This window comes from Typopeltis vanoorti, chromosome 17 (assembly GCF_054136105.1).
Source record: "Typopeltis vanoorti isolate ZY-2024b chromosome 17, IOZ_Tvanoo_1.0, whole genome shotgun sequence".
NCBI lineage: Eukaryota > Metazoa > Arthropoda > Arachnida > Uropygi > Thelyphonidae > Typopeltis > Typopeltis vanoorti.
In genome coordinates this window covers 76,667,501-76,689,097 of record NC_143565.1, presented here as the reverse complement: position 1 = coordinate 76,689,097, position 21,597 = coordinate 76,667,501, and the positions used below count along the sequence as shown (strand labels likewise).

Here is a 21,597-nt window from a genome sequence, read left to right as displayed (position 1 = left end):
CTGTTTGTTTCTAGGTGTACTCTGAAGATGAGCAGCAGCTGCACGTGTTCCAACGAGCTTAGTACTGAGTGGAGGGATTATTGATGTTATTTTTTTCCCATAGAAATATTTGTAGAATATACATGCTGCAGAAACCAAACATCTGTGTGAAAGTGAGGGGAGAGAGTTGGTAAGAGATGGGTCATTAACAAGTCTCATTGCTCTCCTTTGTATTGAGTCAAGCATTTTGAGAGCTTTTAGGCCCCCACCCCATATGTGGGAACAGTATTCAACAGTTGGGAGGATTTGTGATTTGTATAATGTTAACAGCTTTTCTTGTTGAGAGGCTTATACGCTGGTTATACATGATAACTAATATTTAAGGAATTGACAGCATATACTAGAAATATAGATTAAATAAACTATAATATATACTTTCCGATATTTCGGCGAATGTCACGTTGCCATCTTCTTGGGAACTTACTACAAAGACACGTGCACACAAGTACTAATAACAGCAAATGAGACTGAAGCTAGGAAGCTAGCGTTTTCCTAAAGTTCTGATGGTGCCCCCTGGCGAGCTATATTGGTAGTTCTTCTGATAAAAGTTTCCCAAATTTGGGGCAGTCTCATGCATCCAAATTTGTTGAGGTTTGGTATGTTCCTAAGGGCCGAGGCTCTCCGAGGCATTCAGACAGAAAGCTGGCAAGCCAACTACCGAAGTCCTGGATCAGATCGAATGATGGTAGTTTGCTTAGTAAGCCTTTGTGCCAGACCCAGTCAAAGGCTTTGGAGATATCAAGATTCGTCAAACTTCTCCATGGCATTTGTCCAGAGAGGTAACACATGTGAGCAGATCTCCTATTGATCGTAGTACTTGTGTTTGATTGAAGTACTTGTGTGCACGTGTCTTTGTAGTAAGTTCCCAAGAAGATGGCAACGTGACGTTCGCCGAAATATCGGAAAGTATATATTAAAGTTTATTTAATCTATATTTCTAGTATATGGAATCAGCCTCGGCCCTTAGGAACATGGCAAACCTCAACAAATTTGGATGCATGAGACTGCCCCAAATTTGGGAAACTTTTATCAGAAGAACTTCAGCCCAAAGGCCAAGAACTACCAATATAGCCCGCCAGGGGGCATCATCAGGACTTTAGGAAAACGCTAGCTTCCTAGCTTCAGTCTCATTTGCTGTTATTAGTACTTGTGTGCACGTGTCTTTGTAGTAAGTTCCCAAGAAGATGGCAACGTGACTTTCGCCGAAATATTGGAAAGTATATATTAAAGTTTATTTAATCTATATTTCTAGTATACGCTGTCAATTCCTTAAATATTAGTTATCATATTACAATGTTAACAGCTGTTCAGGTGTGAAGTAACGTCTTGAGTGAAAGAGAAATCCTAGTTTTTTTGAAGCTGAGGATGCAATGGTTGTGATGTGTTTATGCCAGGAGAGGTTTGATGTGAGGGTAATTCCAAGAAGAGAGAGAGAGAGAGAGAGATCTTAAACTGTCTGGAAATTTGGGTATCATCAAAAAGGATACTGGGAAAAAATTTCTTTTTTATGGGAAATAGGACAGAACTGGGTTTTATTAGCATTGAAATTGATGAGGTTATCCGAACCTCCATTGTAGGATGGCTTGGAGATCGGAATTGAGGGTGGTGGTGGTGGTTGATGTTCTGTAGGTTGAGGTGAGTTGTGTAGGGTAAGGTTTATCAAATGAAAGCAAGGAGTGTAGTGTGCTGTCATCTGTAAAACTGTGTATTGGGTTGGAGGTCAACTGAAGTAGGTCATTGATATATAGTAGGAAGAGAGTTGGTGAGAGGACAGAACCTTGTGGAACCCCAGTTAATTGAATGGTGAGAGGATAGGGAACCATCCACCATCACACACACACACACAGTGTGCATGTGCCAGACCCAGTCAAAGGCTTTGGAGATATCAAGATTCTTCAAACTTCTCCATGGCATTTGTCCAGAGAGGTAACACATGTGAGCAGATCTCCTATTGATCGGCAGTGACGGAATCCACACTGGCAGTTGTTTATTAGGTGGGTGTCTTCAAGGTGATGTAGGAGTTGGGAATTGATTTTTACTATTACTTTAGACAGGACTGAGATAAGTGAGATAGGGTGGTAGTTGGACAGCAGTGACTTGTCACCCTTCTTGGGAATGGGCTGAATATAGGCCAATTTCCAATTTGTGGATAGATGCCAGTGAAGTAAGAGAATATATATAGGTGACACAGAATAGGAGTCAGTTCTGGTGCGCAAACTTTCAGGACAATTGAGGGAATGCTATCAGGGCCAGGAGACTTCTTTGTGTCTAATTTGGACAGTATTTTTCTTTATTTATTTATTTGTATGGCATGAATATCAAAACATGCAGTACAATACACTTTAATAACATAAAATTAAAAGTCAAAAGTCATTTTAAAAAGCAGTATTTTTCTGATCTCATCCTGGCAAAAGGATATAAGGGGCATTGTATGTTGGATGTCTGGAATAGTTAGGGGGCATTTACCATCATCAGTTATGTGTGCATTGGAAGCAAAGTGTGAAGTCAGAAGATTGGCTTTTTCTGTGGGTGATGATGCAATAGAGCCATCTGGGTATGATAAGCATGGGAATAGTGTTGGGCAGAAGTTATGGCCAATTGCTTTGGCGAGAGACCAAAAGGCTCAGCTGCTGTTTGGACAGGCTGCTAGTATCCTGCTTTTTGCTCTTTCGAACTCTGTTTTAAAAGAGCAAAGCATTGATTGTTTTTTTTTTTTTTAAATCTATTTTGGGCTTCAGTATAAGCTCTAAAGGAGGATGAGGTTCTTGATTTGCCAGTTATGGCATGTCTGGTGTTTCATCCGTACAGCTTTGGCACATCTTTTGGAGAACCAGGGTTAAGTTAGGGAATGGCAGTTCAGAGAACTGTGTGGAATGTATGTTTCCATGCCGGTGAGGATTACTTTGGTAATAAGTTCGGTGCCTATGTTTGGGTTGGAAGGTCAAAAGAAATAGTCCAACCATGGGAATGTGGCATAGAAGTTGAAGAGGCTGTCCCACTCGGCACTGTTATAATGCCAAACCACTCTTGTATGGGAGTGTCAGTGTAAGCATTGTTGCATGGGGGGGGGGGAGGAGATGAGCACTAGATTGTGGTCAGAATTACCCGGGGAGCTCACTACTTTCACTGTGTATTTGGAGGGGCCATTGGTGAGGAAGAGATCTAGGGTGGTTGGGGAGTGGTTTAGGTTATCTGGTTGGCATCTGAACAAGTTGTGTAAGGTCATTAGTGATGGCAAATGTTTCAGTATCTCTGTCTACAAGATCTGTACAACTAGAAGAGGAAAGCCAGCTAGTGTTGTGGACATAACTGTTGGGAAAGTGGGATTGGAGAAAATCAATTTTTAAGGAGAGGAAATTAAAGAGCTCAGAGTAGTTGGTTGCATTGGGGGAGTAATAGAGACAGCAAATGAATTTGACTGAGTGGGGAAGGGATATTTTCAACCAAAGAAGGTCAAAGTTGGGTGATTCTAGGTTGGGTGCTCTCTGGCAAGGTATGTCAGAGCAGATGTATGTGCAGACACCATCCTTGAAACGAAAGTTGTTAAAGAGTGAGTAGTTTGGAAGGTTGAGATAAATAGTGCTGGGGGGGTGAGATTTGAGTTTCTGTCAAAAATAGTACATGGGGTTTGGTAGACTGAAGGTGGTAAAAAAAGTTTTACACTATTAAGGTTGAAGTTTAGGCCACGGATGTTGGTGAAGTGGATATGTAGGATTTTGTGGGTCATATGTTTGACTGCAAGGGTCTTGCACATTTCCTATGCAGTGCCTGCATACTGGTCTCCATGGTGGCTGCTCAGCAACACTTGGTTTTTGCACCACCAATTTAACTTATCTGTAGTCGAGGATCCAACTGTTGTCACCATTTTGACGTTTTTCTTCGAGTTGTCTTCAAAGCTGGTGTCTTTGTTCCCTTTGTGCAAATGATAAATCTGGTCGAGCATGCATGCATGATTGGGGACAAGTGTCTTTGAACTTGTCGATCGCTGTTATTAGTTTTGATGTGCTGGTCAGCGTGTCGCAAGTCACTTTTTACTAGGCATTGGAAAGTTCGTTCCGTCCTTTCTTTTATTTATAGGCCCGAAACGATGGCACCTGACGATATTCTTAGAATTGCATTCTTCAGCTAGTTTGTTGATGCCCTCTTTTAGTGATTTTCCATTGGAAAGTTCAAAATAACGGCATTGAATTTTTTGTTTTTGGCCTCCATCAAGTCATTTATCATTGATGCAATTAGATCGTGGAGTTCATTCATGGGCAAAGGCGAGCTTGCTTTGCACTGGTCATCAATTTGTTTTAGCCTAGCTTCCACTGCATGAATTTGGAGGTAAAAGCTTCGGTCAAAGCATTGATGTGCTGTTCAAGGTTTTCGACACATTTACCTATATTCAGAAGTTGTTTTACCAAAGGGAGGAACAACAAACAGAAGAACAGCAGGAAACATGCAGCCAGTGGCAACAGAACTTGCAGAATATACCCTTTTTTCTATCTGTGACACCAGTTTTGCAGTTGTGGCATGTAATAGGTTTGTCGGCGATGATCAACGGCGCCATGCTGGTGATACACGGGGTGCTCGTTTGCTACTGGCATTTGTTGCCACCATCTTTACTGCATATATTGGAAAGATAGCTGATTTAATGCACTATAAGTACTTACAGGTTGTGCAGAAGTATTCCGCTCCTCAGTTCCCGCTGTTAAGGTTTCCGTTTGATAATTAATTTCAATGAAAAACACTCACAATAACGATAAAATGGGGAGCACAAGTTTAGAGTAGCTTAATCACCGATGCTGCCTGGCGGATATATGATGCTATTTTTAAAGGAAGAGCTTGATCTTGATCATTATAATTAATCCTTTTACAACAACCTTTTATGGTTGAATTATTGACTCTCCAAATCTGCTACTCATCTTTCGTTCCACCTATCTTGGTTCTGTGGAATAGTCTTCCCACGAAGTGCCTCTACCTCTTCAAAAAGAATATCAACAGATTGCTTTCCTGCTGCAAGAGAGACCTCATTGGAACAAAGCTTATAGGCTCTATTGGTTAGTGTTTTAATGATACCATATTGTTGGGGGAGGGAGGTGACAGGAAAGTTTGTGAATGTATCTGCCTGTGTGAGTGGGTGTCCTGTATACAGAAAAGGACAGGTTACCATTCGGTAGATGTGTGACCAAGGTGTCTACAAAGCTAGACTATTATTAGTTTCCTTTTTCATAGTAAATTGGATTCTAGGTGAATGCTAGAATGCTAGGTGAAAGCTGTAAAAGTGAGAGGAGATAGAGTTGAATGTATCTGGGTGATGAGGCCAAATAGAGAACGCATCATCCACACATATTTTAACCAGATAGAAGGTTTGAGAGGGACCAAGTTGAGACTGTTTTTCAAAATATTCCATAAAAAAATTGGCAAGGGGATGGTGAGAGAGGGGAGAACCCATAGAGGTATCGTCTATCTGTTTATAAATTTTGTTCTTCCAAGAAAAATTTCCACAATGGAAAGCAAAGGAAAAGAGATCTGTGATATCAGGAGGAAAAACTATTTTTTTTTGTTATAAGTGATAAAGTGTCATTTAAGAGAATGGTGAACATGGGTGATATCAAAGCAAACTAAAATATCTGTGTTATTTAATGTTAAAGTCTCAATAAAAGTTTTTAATATTGTAGAATTTTTTATACATAATGTGGTATGACCAGTGAGGGGTAAGAGAGCTTGCTACCTGTTTTGCTAATTTATAAAACATGGAGAATCAGCAGCATATAAGGCATAAGTGTTTCTCCCAGCACTCCCGCACCAATTTTTTTATAGAATATTTTGCGACACACAATCTCTTGACTCAGTCCCTCTCAATCCTTTTATCTGGTTAAGATATATGGGTGATGTGTTCCTTTTGACTCTTTTTATTAGACTCTTTCCTCTCTCACCTCAATAGTATTCACCTCAGAATTCAATTTACTATGGAAAAAGAAATTAATAATAGTCTTGCCTTTGTAGACACCTTGGTAACATGCCTACTGAATGGTAACTCACTCAGAGTTACCATGAATGTATCAGGCAGATACATTCATTCACAAACTTTCCCATCATTTCTCTCCTTCAATAATATGGTACTGTTAAAACACCAACTAATAGAGCCCATAAGTCTTGTTTCAATGAGGACACTCCTGCAGCAGAAATTAATTATATGCACCACATCTTCTTATCTAATGGCTACAGTTCCAACAGTTTCAGAAAAATAATCATTCCTTCCCACAATCCCTGACCTTCTCTTCAGAAAGGTTTTAAGTAATGCTATCATCATTCTCTATGTCTGAGGTACTTCAGAAAAAAATGGCCAGGATCTTAAAGAAATACAGTTTCTGCACAACTTTCAAGCCCCCGCTGAAACTTTGCTACCCTCGTATGTTCTACTAAAGATCATCTCCTTCCTCACTCTCTGTGTCTGGAGTATATAAAGTGCCCTGTTCCTGCAAATTGGCCTACTATGGACAGATAGGAAGACCAGCTGCCACCTGCATGGAAAAAGATGAGAAATACATCTGCAGTCATGGTAAGATGTATTTCTTGTATTTATTATGAGTCTGTGAGCTATATCCAAAGCAAAGCTCACAGACTCAATTGGAAAAAAAACCCCACAATGCTTGAATCGCAATAAATGTAAAAAACAAAGACTGTTTTTAAAATTTGAATCTGCTCTCAGAAATCAGCCTAATTTGAATAAATATGGTTGTATAAAAACTTCCCAAAATATGAGAAACACCAATACTTCAAGATCTCAGTTTATATTTTAGGCTACTGACTCATAGAGGGTGTCCTTCCTAACTAGGTAGGGAGTGCACATGTTTCACTTAGTTTTGTGTTGCCTTTGTGTGTGTTACATGTTCCATATACTGTACTCCCTGACAATATGTCAGTGACCTAGATGAAATATTGGAAGAATTAAATATTATTTTTAATCTTTTCTCAGTGTTTCACTCTATTAAGCTTCTAACATGAATTTATAGAAGTTAAAACAATGTGAAAATCACTATATAAATGCAAGAGCATATACATGAGTTTACCATTGCAGTGAGAATGATGAATACATTACTAGGGAACATGGGATTGCAGTTACACAAAATGCATAGATCCTTTACTTTGAAATGCAAAACAAAACAGCATGGATTTTGACTAGTCATATGCTTTGATTCTGAGAAAAAAAAATAAAACAGTAAAAAATAATGAAAAAAAATTAAAAAGTTTTGCATGTACCTCACACACTAAAAAAGTTTAAACAGTGATGCACAATCATGCTTGCAATTACTGCAGATGGAAGAAAGTTGTCTCCTTACATAATGTTTAAAAGGAAAACAATGCCGAAACAGAAATTTCCCGCTGAAATTCATGTAAGGGTTCAAGAAAAAGGGTGGATGGACCCTACAATGGTTCAAGATTGCATCAGACCAGTTTGGGACAAGTGGCCAGGGGGCTTTATTTCTACACCTGGCTCTCCTTGTGCGGGAAAGTTTCCATGGACAACACTTAGGACCTGAAATAGTAAAACAACTTTCAGATGTGAAGACTGATGTGGCCATTATTCCTGATGTTCTTACATCTTGCATTTGGATGTATCAGTCAACAAGGCATTCAAGGACTACATGCAAAAATTCCACACGAAGTGGATGGCAGCAGGTGGCTCAGACCTGACTCCGGCAGGGAAGATTAAGAGATCATCATTAGAACTGTTGTGCAACTGGATTTTGAGAGCTCGGAACATGATTTCACCAGAAATAACTGCCAAGAGTTTTTTAATCCCTTAACATACAAAGACGTCTGACATATGGTCACTGACATATGGTCTGTGACACATCTTTTGTTAATTGCACCAAAATTGATTTTGAATTTTGGTTTCCCATATAAATACAACCGAATATAGATGCTAGACAATCTTGTGCCTACTTCCTTTCAGCCGAGAAAAGTTGCCAATGGCGTGTATCAGCTATTTCGTTTGCGTTTGCATAAATTCATCATTATTTTTCAAATAATGATGAACTTGATCCAGCAAATCACCCTCGCCCAAAAAATTGGCAGAAAAATGAACGCTTTCTGATTTTTAATTGGTACGTTAAGAGGTTAAAAACCAGCATCTCGAATCTCCTGGATGGGAATGAGGATGACTCTATTTGGATAGATGATCTTGAGAATGCATTTGAGGAAATTACTCTTTAGACTGCAAGTAGCAATAGCAATTAGGAGATTCTTGGTAAGTCATACCATTTTCAGTTTTCATGGTGATTTTAATTGTGCATTGATAAAAGGCCAAGCAATTATGAAACTGTTTGTTTTAATTACAGAAGCAATGTTGCTAAAGATTCAAATATATCATATGATGAATTTGAGTGGCTGATTGCATAAATAATATTAATAATTAAAATTTAAATGCATTCATTTTATAAATAAAGTGAGCAATTATAAATTATAATGAATACCGAGGATTGAATTATCATCATCATTATCAAATTCCTGACATGTACCCTCAAGGGATGTACAGGATATGATAGTACTACATGAAAAATTTACATCATTACTAACTTCCTATTTACAATTTTCCCCCAAATCATTCTGTTACTTGTCAAGACTCCAATATTATCATTATCAGATCTTATATTTCTATCGTCTAAGGCACATTGTACCATATCAATCAAACCTAAATCTTTGTCTTCCTCTGGGTCGTTTTCCTGCCAACCTGGCAGAGAACACTTGTTTTGCTAATCTTTCCTCACCCATTCTGTTTAAGTGACCATAGCACCTGAGATTAGCTCTGCTAATGCATTCCTGGATGCCGACAATGTCAAGTTCTTTCCTAATATCCTCGTTTTTAATATGATATTGCCAATGATGCCCATCTGTTCACGCCTATAATCTTTCTCAGGACTTTCATATCTGCGGTCTCTAGTCTTTGGTCAAGTGTTTTACTTCTGACCCAGCTCTCAGATCCATAAGTTAAAACTGGTTTGAACACTCTCTTGTATACAGCTAATTTAGTGTTCCGACTAATTTCTCTCTTATTCCATATGAATTTATTCAATTGACTTCCTACCATACCAGCTTTGCTGATTCTGTTGTCTATTTCTATATTTAATTTACCATCTTCACTAAATATCATGCCTAAGTTGCTAAAATGTTTTACTTGTTCCACAGGTTCTCCATTCACAACACAGTTGACATTTTCAATGATTCTGCATATTTTTATTGTCTTAGTCTTTTTATTGCTGACCTTCATACCATATCTATTACAACAGTTATTCAATTTAGTCAGAGAATCTTGCAAACTTGTAGCGGATTTATTTATCTGATATCATGTTTAATACCATTTTCCTTCATAATGTGATCCATATAGATAATGAATAACAGAGGGTATAATGTACATCCTTGTCTCACACCAGATTTAACATTAAACCATCTTCCTGTACTTCCTTCAATTCTAACTTGCAACTCAAATAATGACCAAGTATTGCTTGATATAATACCTCACTGACACCATATAACTGTAGCGTATTGAATAGCTTCTCTCCTGGCACCTTCTCATAGCCTTTTCCAGATCGACAAAACTTAAATACAGATCTTTGTTATATTCCAATGCTTTCTCAACTATTTGTTGTAAAGTGAAGATCTGATCCTGACAGCACCTATTTGGCCTGAATCCAGCATGTTCTTCACCAAGCTTTTCTTCCACAATTCTTCTCAACCGTTTCTCAAGTATACTTGCATAGATCTTACCAGGAACACTCAGTAGGGAAACAAATCTGTAATTCTCACATTCAGTTTTATTTCCCTTTTTATATATGGGTACTATTAGAGCTCTACTCCAATCATCGGGAATTCGTCCCTCTGTCCAGGCTTTCTGATCTATGCAGTGCAGCCACTATAAGACTTTTATACCACCATACTTCAGCATTTCTGGTTGAACATCATCTATTCCTGCTGCCTTTCCACATTTCAAGACTTTGATGGCTTTTTTCTACTTCAAGTATGGATATGTATTGCTGACTGTATGCCTGTTGAGTGTTTTTTTACCACTGTGCTATCACTGCTTGTTTCATTTAGCAATTTTTCAAAATAATTACTCCATGTTTGAAGGATATCTTTTTCCCCGTTTTCATGTCACCTTTATCATCTCTAACTCCTTTAACAGCACTCTTTCCTCCATTTCTAAGCTTCTTCAACAACCTTCAGAATATTTTGCCACCTTCTTGATATTTATTTTCTATGTTCTTGCCAAAGTCCTCCAATGACTTTTGTTTAGCTAGTTTTACACAGTGTTTCGCCTTCTTACATTTCTCTCTGTATTCTCTAAGAGCAAAAGCTGACTTATTTGCCAGGAACTTTTGGTATGCTTTCTTTTTTCCTTCACTGCCTCTTTAACTTCCAGTGTCCACCATGGCGTTCTGATTTTTCTATCCTTGCAGACAACCTCACCACATGCCTCTCTGGCTGAATCAATCAGGGTTTTCTTCAATGCTTGCCACTGAATCTCCAAGGTTTGGTTCCTGTTCTCAAATTCTTTCATTATTTCTTCAATAATCTTTGTGTATTTTAGTCTACAGCTCACATCTGAGAGCTGCTCAACTTTTATTTGCTTTAAAACTTTCTTACATGTTATTCTTTTCAATATGAAATTCAATTTTATCTTGCTCAAGACTAAATAATGATCACTTCCAATTTCAAATTCTCTGTACTCTGGTGTCCTGCACCAGGGAGAAAACATCACTATCAACAATAACGTAGTCAATGAGACTTTTCTTATTCCTTGCTTCTTCTCTCCATGTGAATTTGTGCACATTTTTATGTTGGAACATGGTGTTAGTAATAACCAGTCCATGTCCTGAGCAGAAATCCAACAAATATTTGCCATTATTATTAGCTTTGCTCTTTTCTTCAATTTTTCTTAATATATTTTTGTATGTGTCTGACAATCATTTCCTACTCTGCTATTTAGATCGCCAACAAGGACCAACTTTTCCTTTTTCATTGTGTCAGTTGCTTTTTCTAAAGCATCAAAAAATTTCTCCACTTCTACCTTAGTAGAACCTTCTGTGGGACCATAGGTACGTATAAGTCTCATTGTCCAGTTCCTCATTCTCATATTAGCCCACACCACTCTACTTGAGACTGCCTTCCATTCAAGAAGATTAGCCTCGTATTTTGTGTTGAATACTATGGCTACTCCTTCTTTTCCTTGATTGTCATTACCTGAATATAACATTTTGTATTTATTGCTCAGAAAGATCTCACTAGTTTTTGTCCTTTTTGTTTCAGTCACCCCCATTACGTCAATCTGGTACTTATCTAATTCCTCAGCTAGTTCCATTTCTTTGCCATTCAGGCTTCTTATGTTGATAGTATCGAACTTTAACTCTGGTGATGATGAGTTTGGGTGTGCTTTCAGATTTGGTTCACCCTGGTTCCCTGGTGAAAACAACAGGGGCCTTGTTTAACCGGGCGACGCCCCAGCCGGCATGAAATTTTGTCATGTTGTACCATCATTTTGTATATTGATTTAAGATCAGTTTAGTTTTTTTTTCTTCAGAAAAACTTTAATTTCTGAAAATCCTTGCATATATCTCGCACCATGATTTTTAAACTTTAAATTTGGGGAAAAATTTAAGCGTGAGATATATTCAAATAAATATGGTAAAAAAAAAAGAAGGGGTGGGGGGTTAAGAAGAAGAAACTAAAAATTTTTTTAAAAAAAAGTTGATTTACTTTTTAAGCAAAAAAGAGTATTTGGATTTTATCGTTGTTCTGTGATTATTACACAAGGTTAAATGGTTAGAGTAGTACTGATGAAGATTTCATATTGCCAGTCATCTTACCTAATTAAGCTACAGAGCATTTAGGAACAACCAATACTGTAACGGAGAGGGGATCTCTGCATAGGCACTTCTCTACCTTCCTGCATTCCTCTTTGTAGGAATGCAGATAAATGCCCAAGACTATCATTACAAACATCATGTTGGTTCAAAATCTTTTCCTAATTAAAATTCATTTTTTTTATTTCTGTTGTGTCATGTCTTCTATTTCTATACTACTTATGAATTAGCGGTCATAGGCTGGAATACCCTACAGCTCTAGGGAATCACGGCACTGCAAATGCAAGGTGAATGAAATAGTGCTCGGACAGACCAAGCACTACTTTGTTGCCTGAGCTGGGCCTTAGGAGATCATGGGTATCATGTATTGGTGATCATTGCATATGCTTAGTCATAGGTCATATGCAATGCGTAGTATGTATTCTCAAATCGTCTACTCAACTTCCCCCCACCCCACCCCAGATTAAATCCTGAGTGTGTCATTGGTTCATAGGAAATTATTAATAATCTGGTATCATAGTATTTTGTATATACACATTAGTGTGGAATCTGATGATACTATCGTAATATAAATATATAAGCAAACTATAAATACATCTTAAAAATTTTGGAAAGAACTACCGTGTTAAGAGTGAAACTTGTTTCTTTATATATATGTGTATAGTCCAGATGATGACCATAATGTGAAGGTTGAAATGCTGAGTGATTATATTGGTTTATATTAAACTGAAGTTTTACTCTAACACAGTAGTTGTTTCCATAATTTTTAAGACATATTCTGATCACTGTGCAAGCATGAAGGAAAGGATAAATATATAAGGAAACTATAAAGTTTAATTTTATAATTATAGTATCATCACCTAAGTATTATTGTAAAATCTCGCGAGAAATTAAATTTCGTAAATTTTTTGCTATAGATTTTCAAGTTTTTTTGTTTAAAATTATGAAAGAAAAATGTGCTAAATAAGATGTTAAAAAAATTTGCTGTAAGAATGCACATATATCTGATCTGTTAGTAGAGCTTAGTAGGAATTAAGCCAGATTAGCACTGATAAGTACCATAAAAAGATCATATGGTCGAATGGCCAGCAATGATGTCATTTTTGCTACTGGCTAATCCTGGCAAGGTCATCATTAAGAACAAAGGGCTGAAAATCTGCATAAAGGGGAATGCAGCGCTTGGCTCAAGGACTTTTTTTGCCTTTTTACCTTCGACTTCTTCGGGGCTCCTTCCCTTTGTCCAGGAGGATTGTTCTTCCCGTCACCAGCCCTCTCTCTAGGCTCTGGGTAGCTACGGCAGAATCCCAGCTAGTTCGATGGAGGAAAACTCTCGAAGACTAACCAGATGGAAGATGCTCCAGTCTCGATGTAGTTTGCTGTGTGTAAATTGGACTTTCCACTCGTGATAATTAGCAAGTAAGCAACTATTTTACTGTATTTTGTTAAGAGAGTGTACCTCTAAATCATATGTGATTGCAAGATGTTATTTGTAAACAGGCGGTAACTTGGTTATAAGTTGAGGGAAGATTATGTGTTGTTAAGTATGTTTAGTTTATGAGAGTGTATGTGATAATGTCAGAAACAGTGCTAAATAAGTATTGTATGTGGCTGGAAGAAAATTTTTGTTACAATCCTTATAGGAAGAATAATGTTAGCTTGTAAGTGTATATGTGCATAGTTGTGTCACAAGGGACATCTTTATGTTAATGTATAATGAGTTTCTATTGGTAGTGAATGCACAATACATTCTGTTGCTAGAATTACATTTTTTTAGTGTGTTAAATCTTTTGAGTGAAGTAATCTCTCTCGGTAATTAATATGTGCTCTGTATCTATTCCACTAAATCGAAAATAAATGTTTTGTTTTGTAATTACCTGGTTTTATTCCTTAGCCAATGCACTATCTCGAAAAAATTAGCGAATCTGTGGGCATAGTAAGAAATGACTAACCACGATTTGCATATAAGGAAATTGTGTAAACATATTGATTTATTTCTGTTTTCTTCTCACCCTAACTTTCAAGCAATAGAAAGTCAATTAGGTGGCGCAGTCGATAATAAAATATAAATTTCTTAATTGATATTGTGCAAGTGTCTAGGGATTGCTTATGTTACATAGGCTTACTACATTAGGTCTAACTAACCGCAGAGGAAGGGGGGGGGGACAGGAATTGGTTACGGTGAGATTAACTTTTGTGGTACAGGTTAAAGAAGTTACTTAGAGAAGCAGAATAAAGCAAATTAAAAGTTAAGTTAAGACAAAAAAAAAAAATTGAAATGATTAACATAACAATATTTTACAATGGCACAGTCGACAGGATAAAATCCACATAATAAATTTCAAGTGAAACAGATTAGGATAGTTTTGGCTTAAGGAACAGGTAAAGTTTAACAAGTAGCATTTTTGAAATTGTAATTAATATAAGTTGTAACAATACTGATTGTGACCTAACTGACACTGACATGATGATGGATGACAAGGAGTATTTTAGGACTGTAAATCCTCACCTTGTTATTCCATCGTTCTCTGCGGAAGATAATGATGACATTCATTCTTATTTTGACTTTGTAGAAGAGTTAGAAAAATAGGGAGGTGGTCGGACTTGTACAGGGTACTCTGCCTGGAGTTTACAAAGTACCCTGTTCCTGTAAGCTGGCGTACTCTGGACAGACAGGCAGATCAGCATCCATCCGCCATGAGGAACACAAGTCTTACATCTGTAAACACAACTATGGTCATTCAGGCTTGGCTGACCATGTCTTGGACACCACCCACAGAGTATCATGGAAGAAAACCACCATGCTCCATCACAGCAAATTCAAGAAAGAGAGACTATTCTTAGAAGCAGCAGCAGCTCTTAGAAATCAACCAAATCTTAATAAATACAGTTGCATTAAGCTTCCGAAAATTTGGGAAACACTCATCACCAGAGATCCTAATTTATATTCCAGATCACCTACAACCGCCCTTAGAGGGCGCTCCACCTAGATAGGACTTTAGTGTCACCCATGTGGTTGGGCTAGTATTGTATGATATTTGTGTTATGTTACATTAGTTATTTTTGTAATCCCCGTAGATGTCCTAGTGACTAGGACGAAATATAGGAAGTATTAAATTCTTTTTAATCCTTTCTGAGTGTTGTAAAAAATCCATTAAACCTCCAACATTATATCATTCAAGGCTTGGTAGAAGGGATACCTTGTAATATCCTACTGGATACTGGGTCCCAAGTCTCAGCAATAACCGGGTCATTCTTCAAGAGAGTGAGTACCCATATCACAAATGACGTGAATGAGCTGAGAAAACCAGTCAAACTAATAGGCATCTCAAAAACTGAGATATGTACTCAGAGAAAGGTAAAAGTAGGCATTAAGCTACCTGAGTTTGAATTGAACGTTTCCCAAGAATTATTAATTCTTCCTAAATCCTCTTGTCCAAGTGTTCAAATTATTTTGGGATTGGATTTCCTGCAGAAGTGCAATTTCTCCTGTGATTTCCATAAAAGGAACATATCCCTAATGGCGGCAGTAATCCAAAGTCTCAGGCAGCAAAGGTTGACAAAGAAACCAAGCCAGTGAATAAAGGCAGAAATAAAATAAATAGACAAAGAAAGAAAGATAAAGACAAGTACCAACTTGACACAAATGACTCTTCTGTTAATCCCATAGTAAACAGAAGTCTCGAAAAGGAAATGGTTACTGATTCATATGCAATTTCCAGTGTTGCACTGGCAGACTCTGTAAAGGAGGAAGACAGTAACAAAGGCAGGTTAAGCAGTGCTGAGACTATGGGAAGAGTCATGTACAAATCTCCTCATCGCCAAACCTGGGGTAAGCCCCGTATTATAGAAGCTCAGAAAGGAGATCCTAAGTTGAGGATTGTATACGACAAAATTAAGAGAGGTGATCAAATTCCCAAGAATTGAATATTCCTCAAAACACTTCACCTAGATGAAGACAGACTTCTCTTGTCCAAGAAGAGAGTCTTGGAGAAAGGGTTCTTGTTCCAAAAGTCATGATTCCATGGATAATTTATAAGTTCCATGATTCAAACGGACATAAAGGATTTGATCAAATGTGGCATCGAATTAGTGAAAGGTACACATAGAAAGGAATGAAAAATGATGTTGCTAAATATGTGTCAACTTGTCGTATGTGTCAATCAAATTCTAAAAATGAAAATGAGAGGAACAAGTCAAGGACTGTAGTTAACAAAAGTCATAGAACTAAAGAGTTAGGTAAAATAGGAAGTCAGTCAAGTTTCTAAGGATAGGAAGTATTGAGACCATAAGTATATAAGAAGAGAAAGGACTAACTAGTATAAGTCAAGGTCATCTCTAGAGAACAAGGGAAGCAAAATGTAAGAAAAAAATAAACCTTTAAGTTTAATTTTTTTCGAGGAAAGGGTGGCCTTTGTAAAATCTCACAAATTTTTTTGCTATAGATTTTCCAGTTTTTTTGTTTGAAATTATGAAAGAAAAATGTGCTAAATGAGATGTTAAAAAATTTGCTGTAAGAATGCACATACATTTGACCTGTTAGTAAATCTTAGTAGGTGAGAGTGTACCCGGAATTGTATGTGATTGCGAGATATCATTTGTAAACAGGTGGTAACTTGGCTGTTGTTAAGTATGTTTAGCTTATGTGATAATGTCAAAAATAGTGCTAAATAAGTATTGTATGTGGCTGGAAGAAAATTTTTGTTACAATCCTTATAGGAAGAATTATGTTAGCTTGTAAGTGTATATGTGCATCGTTGTGTCAAAAGGGGACATCTTCATGTTAATGTATAATGAACGCACAGTACGTTCTGTTGCTAGAATTGCATTTTTTTAGTGTGTTAAACCTTTTGAGTGAAGTAATCTCTCGATAATTAACATGTGCTCTGTATCTATTCCACTAGATCGAAAATAAATGTTTCGCTTTGTAATTAGCTGGTTTTATTCCTTAGCCAATGCACTATCTTGGAAAAATTTGCGAACCTGCAGGCATAGTAAGAAAATTGTGTAAACGTATTGATATATTTCTGTTTTCTTCTCACCCTAACTTTCAAGCAATAGAAAGTCAATTAGGCGGCGCAGCAATCGATAATAAAATATAAATTTCTTAATTGATATTGTGCAAGTGTTTAGGGACTGCTTATGTTAAATAGGCTTACTACACGAGGTCTAACTAACCACAGAGAAAGGGGGGACAAAAATTGGTTACAGTGAAATTAACTTTTGTGGTACAGGTTAAGCAAACATATGCCTAACCTTGAGAAGTTTGTGTTAAAGAAGTTTCTAGTGCTAACTTAGAGAAGCAGAATAAAGTAAACTAAAAGTTAAGTGTTAAGACAAAAAAAAAATTAAATAATTAACATAATATCTTTTACATTATTTTTAAAGTATAGTTCATGGAAGTGTTATTTAGCTTTTCTATGCTTTTGCTTATTCGTATCCTCATTAGTCCATGCTGTTATCAATATGTGGAATATGCCATACTGGGATACAGACAATTTAAACAGTGAATATAGTTACCTGTCTGAAAACTGATTTAACATGTGATTACCATCCTGCACATATTTCAGTTTAAAATGCTTTACTCTCAACTTTTAGATGTAAGTTTATATTATGTTGTTATAGTGTTCTAAATATTTTTTTCTCTTAGCACTTTTCTCAACAAACCTTTTGAATTAGATGGTAATGCAATACAAGGGTTTTATACCTGTATTTAAACATTGCCATAATTGGTCTACTCCAAACTGCATTTCCAAATTTTAATTTCTTAAAACAATTATATCTACTTCCATTTTTTATTGATGATTTAATTTTTACAGCCTAATCTAAGCTATAAAAGCACTGTTATACAGTGAATTATAGGATAAATTATGTTATATATATTTAATAGTTTTTTTTTTTATTTATATTTATAAACTGAATGCCTTTCAAACTTACCTGTTCAGTGATGAGAACTGAAAGATTTCTATATTTTATATTAATTTTTGAACCTAGTATCATAAATCGCATTAGAAAAATGCCTAGGGCAAGATTCCAGCCAACTATTTCCCAGCAATATAGTCTATCAGCAAACTGTTCAGTATCTTTGAGTAGCTAAATAAAAAGGAGAAAAAAAGCATGTTCAGACACTAATTTCTCTAAGCTATTTACTTAGAGATGTTAGAGATGCACTCTTACAAAATAAAATAACAGGAAAGCTAATTTCTTATAAAAGTATAATGAAACTTTTTATAATATAGTTATAATAAACTCTATGCACCTTTTATTTAATAAGAGCTTCTAAATGATCATACATTACACACCTAGATTTCAGACCATTTCATAACCTCTTATTTAAACTGCCTTCTCTGGATTTTTACTGTCTTTTATTGCCATTTTATATCAGGAAACTTTTAATGAGTATATCCAGTTTTTTTTAGCACAAAGTACTAATATAAATAAATAATAATAATAATAAAAAAATTGGAAACCTGACATGATGTTTGTTAGGTTTCAGACATTATGCACTACTACCATGTGTTAGTTTCAGGCTGTTATCCTCTAAACATATACACGAAAATCTCAGCTCATATGCAAGCACCCAGCAGCTATCAAACTCTTTAAGGTTCCACTATTTGCATTTTGTACAAACATTGCACTTTTGTGCTAAAAGCTGTACATATTGGTAAGAGATCTTCAGATCTTAGATGAAATATAACATACTTATATCTCTAGCATGAGGCATTAATCTTAAATAGAGTAAAATAGCAGAAGTGTGTGCATGCACACAAGCACAAACAAATAGTAGATAATCAATTTTACTTTATAAATTAATACAGAAATTTCACTTCCTGTTTGAGGATACACTGTTAACTAAATTTAAATCATCTAGACCACACTGTGCAAGAGATGAATTTAAAATTCAAGAGTTTCTACTAATGGGCAATGCAAAGTGTGGCCTGTACACAAAAAAAGCCTCTGAGTCTTCTGACTTCCTGCAGTGAAAGGATACCTTCATAGTTGGCAAAAATATCAACTAGATCTACTAGGAGACCCTCTCTACCCAGTGAAACACTACAGTCTTGTTCATTGAAAGCATGAAATGGGTTGATGTCACATATAATCCCAGAGCAGGGGTTCTGGCCTTCTGGCATCTTTCACTCCTCAGTATATATAATACCTTTTATGTCAAACACATCATAGAGATTCAAGGCAGTGGTAAAGCAGTTCCACATGCCTGCTGCTAAACAAAACATGGGACTGACCCTGATGGCAACACATCAGAAGGCTTCCCAATCAGATGATGCATAACTGTGCTGAACTTACACCCATAGCCAGATTGCACTTGGAAGGAGTAATGGCATACAGATGACACTGTTCAGACTATCTTATGGCAACGAGACTGGATGCTCTCTGTATGGGTGACAAGTAGTAGAGTATCTCCTTTCATTAAATGTTCCCTGCTTTTCATTTTCACTTCTATAACACCACCATGGCAGTAAACTCGGATGAGGTAAAATTAAAACAAACAAACAAAAAAATCCCCTCCAAAATGCAGTAGCGAATAATATTCAGCAATCCCTTGATTAATGAGCCTAATGAGTTCTTTAAAACAGGCGCATTAATTGAAAACACTAATCGAATATAATAACCTATGGGAAAATGTATAATTTGTTCCTCAAATTTCTTTTTTGAACCTAATTTTTTTATAAAAGAATTAAGGTATGTCTCAGGGCCAAGTTAAAGGAAAACCATTAAGCTGAAAGACAATAAAACATATTCAGAATATAAATTTTATTATTCTACTTCTTAACAAAGAATTGAGCTAACATAGTTTGGCTGGCATTTTGTTTCTTTTTTCTTTTTTCCATATAATCGACAGTATGGCCCTATTGCCTCTTCTACTCTTCTGCAAATTTTACTGCTTCTTTCTTCATCAGGGTCAACCTCTAAGCATTGCTGCTTATAAACTTCGATTGTATGAAAAATATTTTCAAATTGTTTCTGTGAAATCTCTTTTGGCTGACTATCAGTGATTAAATTTTCTTCACATTCTTCGGGATCTTCCTGCTCTGCATCTTGACGTTATCATTGTCATTCTCATCAAAACCCAGTTCACGCCCGATGTTGGCAATTTCCTCAACAACATTATCCATTTCATTTGAAAAGCTTCCAAAATGTTTTCACCAATGTGGAAGAATGTGCTTCCAAATGGATCGTATTTTGCTAGCAGTAATTTCATTCCAAGATTGATGAATATTTTCAATGGCAGATTTAACATTAAATTTCTTCTAGAATTCCTAATGTCATAGAATTCTCACCAGATGTTGCTTCTATTGCCTGTTTAAATGTTCTTCTTGGGTAGTATGCCTTAAAGGTTGCGATAATCTCCTGGTCCATAGGTTGTATGAGAGAAGTTGTATTTGGCGGTAAAAATATCACTTTAATATTCTCACACAATGAATCAAGAGAAGTAGGGTGACCAAGTGCATTGTCTAAAATAAGCAAAGCTTTAAAATCAAGATTATTTCGCTTGCACAAATTCTCAACTGTTGGATGAAAATAACTTGTGAACCAGCTTTCAAATAAAGATTTAGTAATCCATGCTTTCTTGTTAGATTTCCAAATAACTGGGAAGGAAGTTTTAATGCCTTTGAGAGCCCTAGGAATTTGTGTCTTATGAACTACCATGAGTTTTAACTTTAGATCACCTTCGGCATTGCCACCTAATAGAAAAGTCATTCTATCCTTTCGACTTTACAACCAGACTGAGATTTCTCTGATTTGGCCAGAAAAGCCTTGGAAGGCATTTGCTTCCAAAAAAAAGGCCTGTTTCAATGACATTAAATATTTGTTGGTCACAATAGCCACTTTCACAATTTTCTTCAAAATCTCTGGATAATTTGCGGCCACTTCCTTATCTGCACTTGTAGTTTCGCCTGTAATTTGAACATTATGTAGGCTATTTCTCTTTTTGAATCGCTCAAACCACCCACTAGCATGGAATTCTTTTACATCATTGATAGCCCTTTCTTTCAAGGCTGCAAATAGACTTAATGCTTGTGATTTAATAAGGCCACTGTTTAGCGAGATCCGTTTTAGGTTACAATCTTCGATCCATGTAGAAAGTCTTTTTAATTCAATCATTATAATACTTTGATTTCGAATGGTCTGCATGCATGATAAACTTGAAGCAGACTTACCTTTTTCTCTGTATTCAGTACTTTGCTTAAAATTGCTCTTATACTTGATTCATCCATTTTGTGTTCTTGTCCTATCTTTGCTCTGGACTTGTCTTGTTCATTTTTCTTTATTATTTTAAGTTTTTCTGCCAATGAGATTACTTTTCGAATCTTTTTCACACATCCACTTTTTTGCTCACTAATTCTGTTACTCATGATTAAAGCTTGGGAAAATACTTTAAAATAAAAAAAGTAAGGAAAACACATTCATATAACATTGCAAAGGAGGAACGAGATACGATCATCAAAACGCTATGAAATTATAAGCAGACGACATAAATTTTGGCAGTAAAAATTTGGAACATAGTATACATGGAAGTAGCGTAGTATGCCATCGAAAATGACTTTTTAAAATGTTTTAAATCGGTAACTAAATTATTTCATCTTGGTGAGTGATTTTTTAAAATAGTTAACCATAAAAATGTATAGATCAAAAATTTTTAAAATCTGTAACATTTATTTTTAAGATGTATATAGGCGCACTAATTGAA

At 36.2% G+C, this 21,597-nt stretch overlaps 1 protein-coding gene across 5 annotated transcripts in view; it reads right to left on the bottom strand.

The window, feature by feature from the left end:
* The window catches only part of phtf (putative homeodomain transcription factor), a 291,193-nt gene that overhangs the window by 24,800 nt on the left and 244,796 nt on the right, over positions 1–21,597 (bottom strand). For all 5 annotated transcript variants that reach the window (XM_090407495.1, XM_090407494.1, XM_090407497.1 and 2 more), the window contains one exon: positions 17,823–17,978. In XM_090407495.1, coding sequence (XP_090263621.1) covers positions 17,823–17,978 — 156 coding nt within the window. The remainder of the gene's footprint in view (positions 1–17,822; positions 17,979–21,597) is intronic.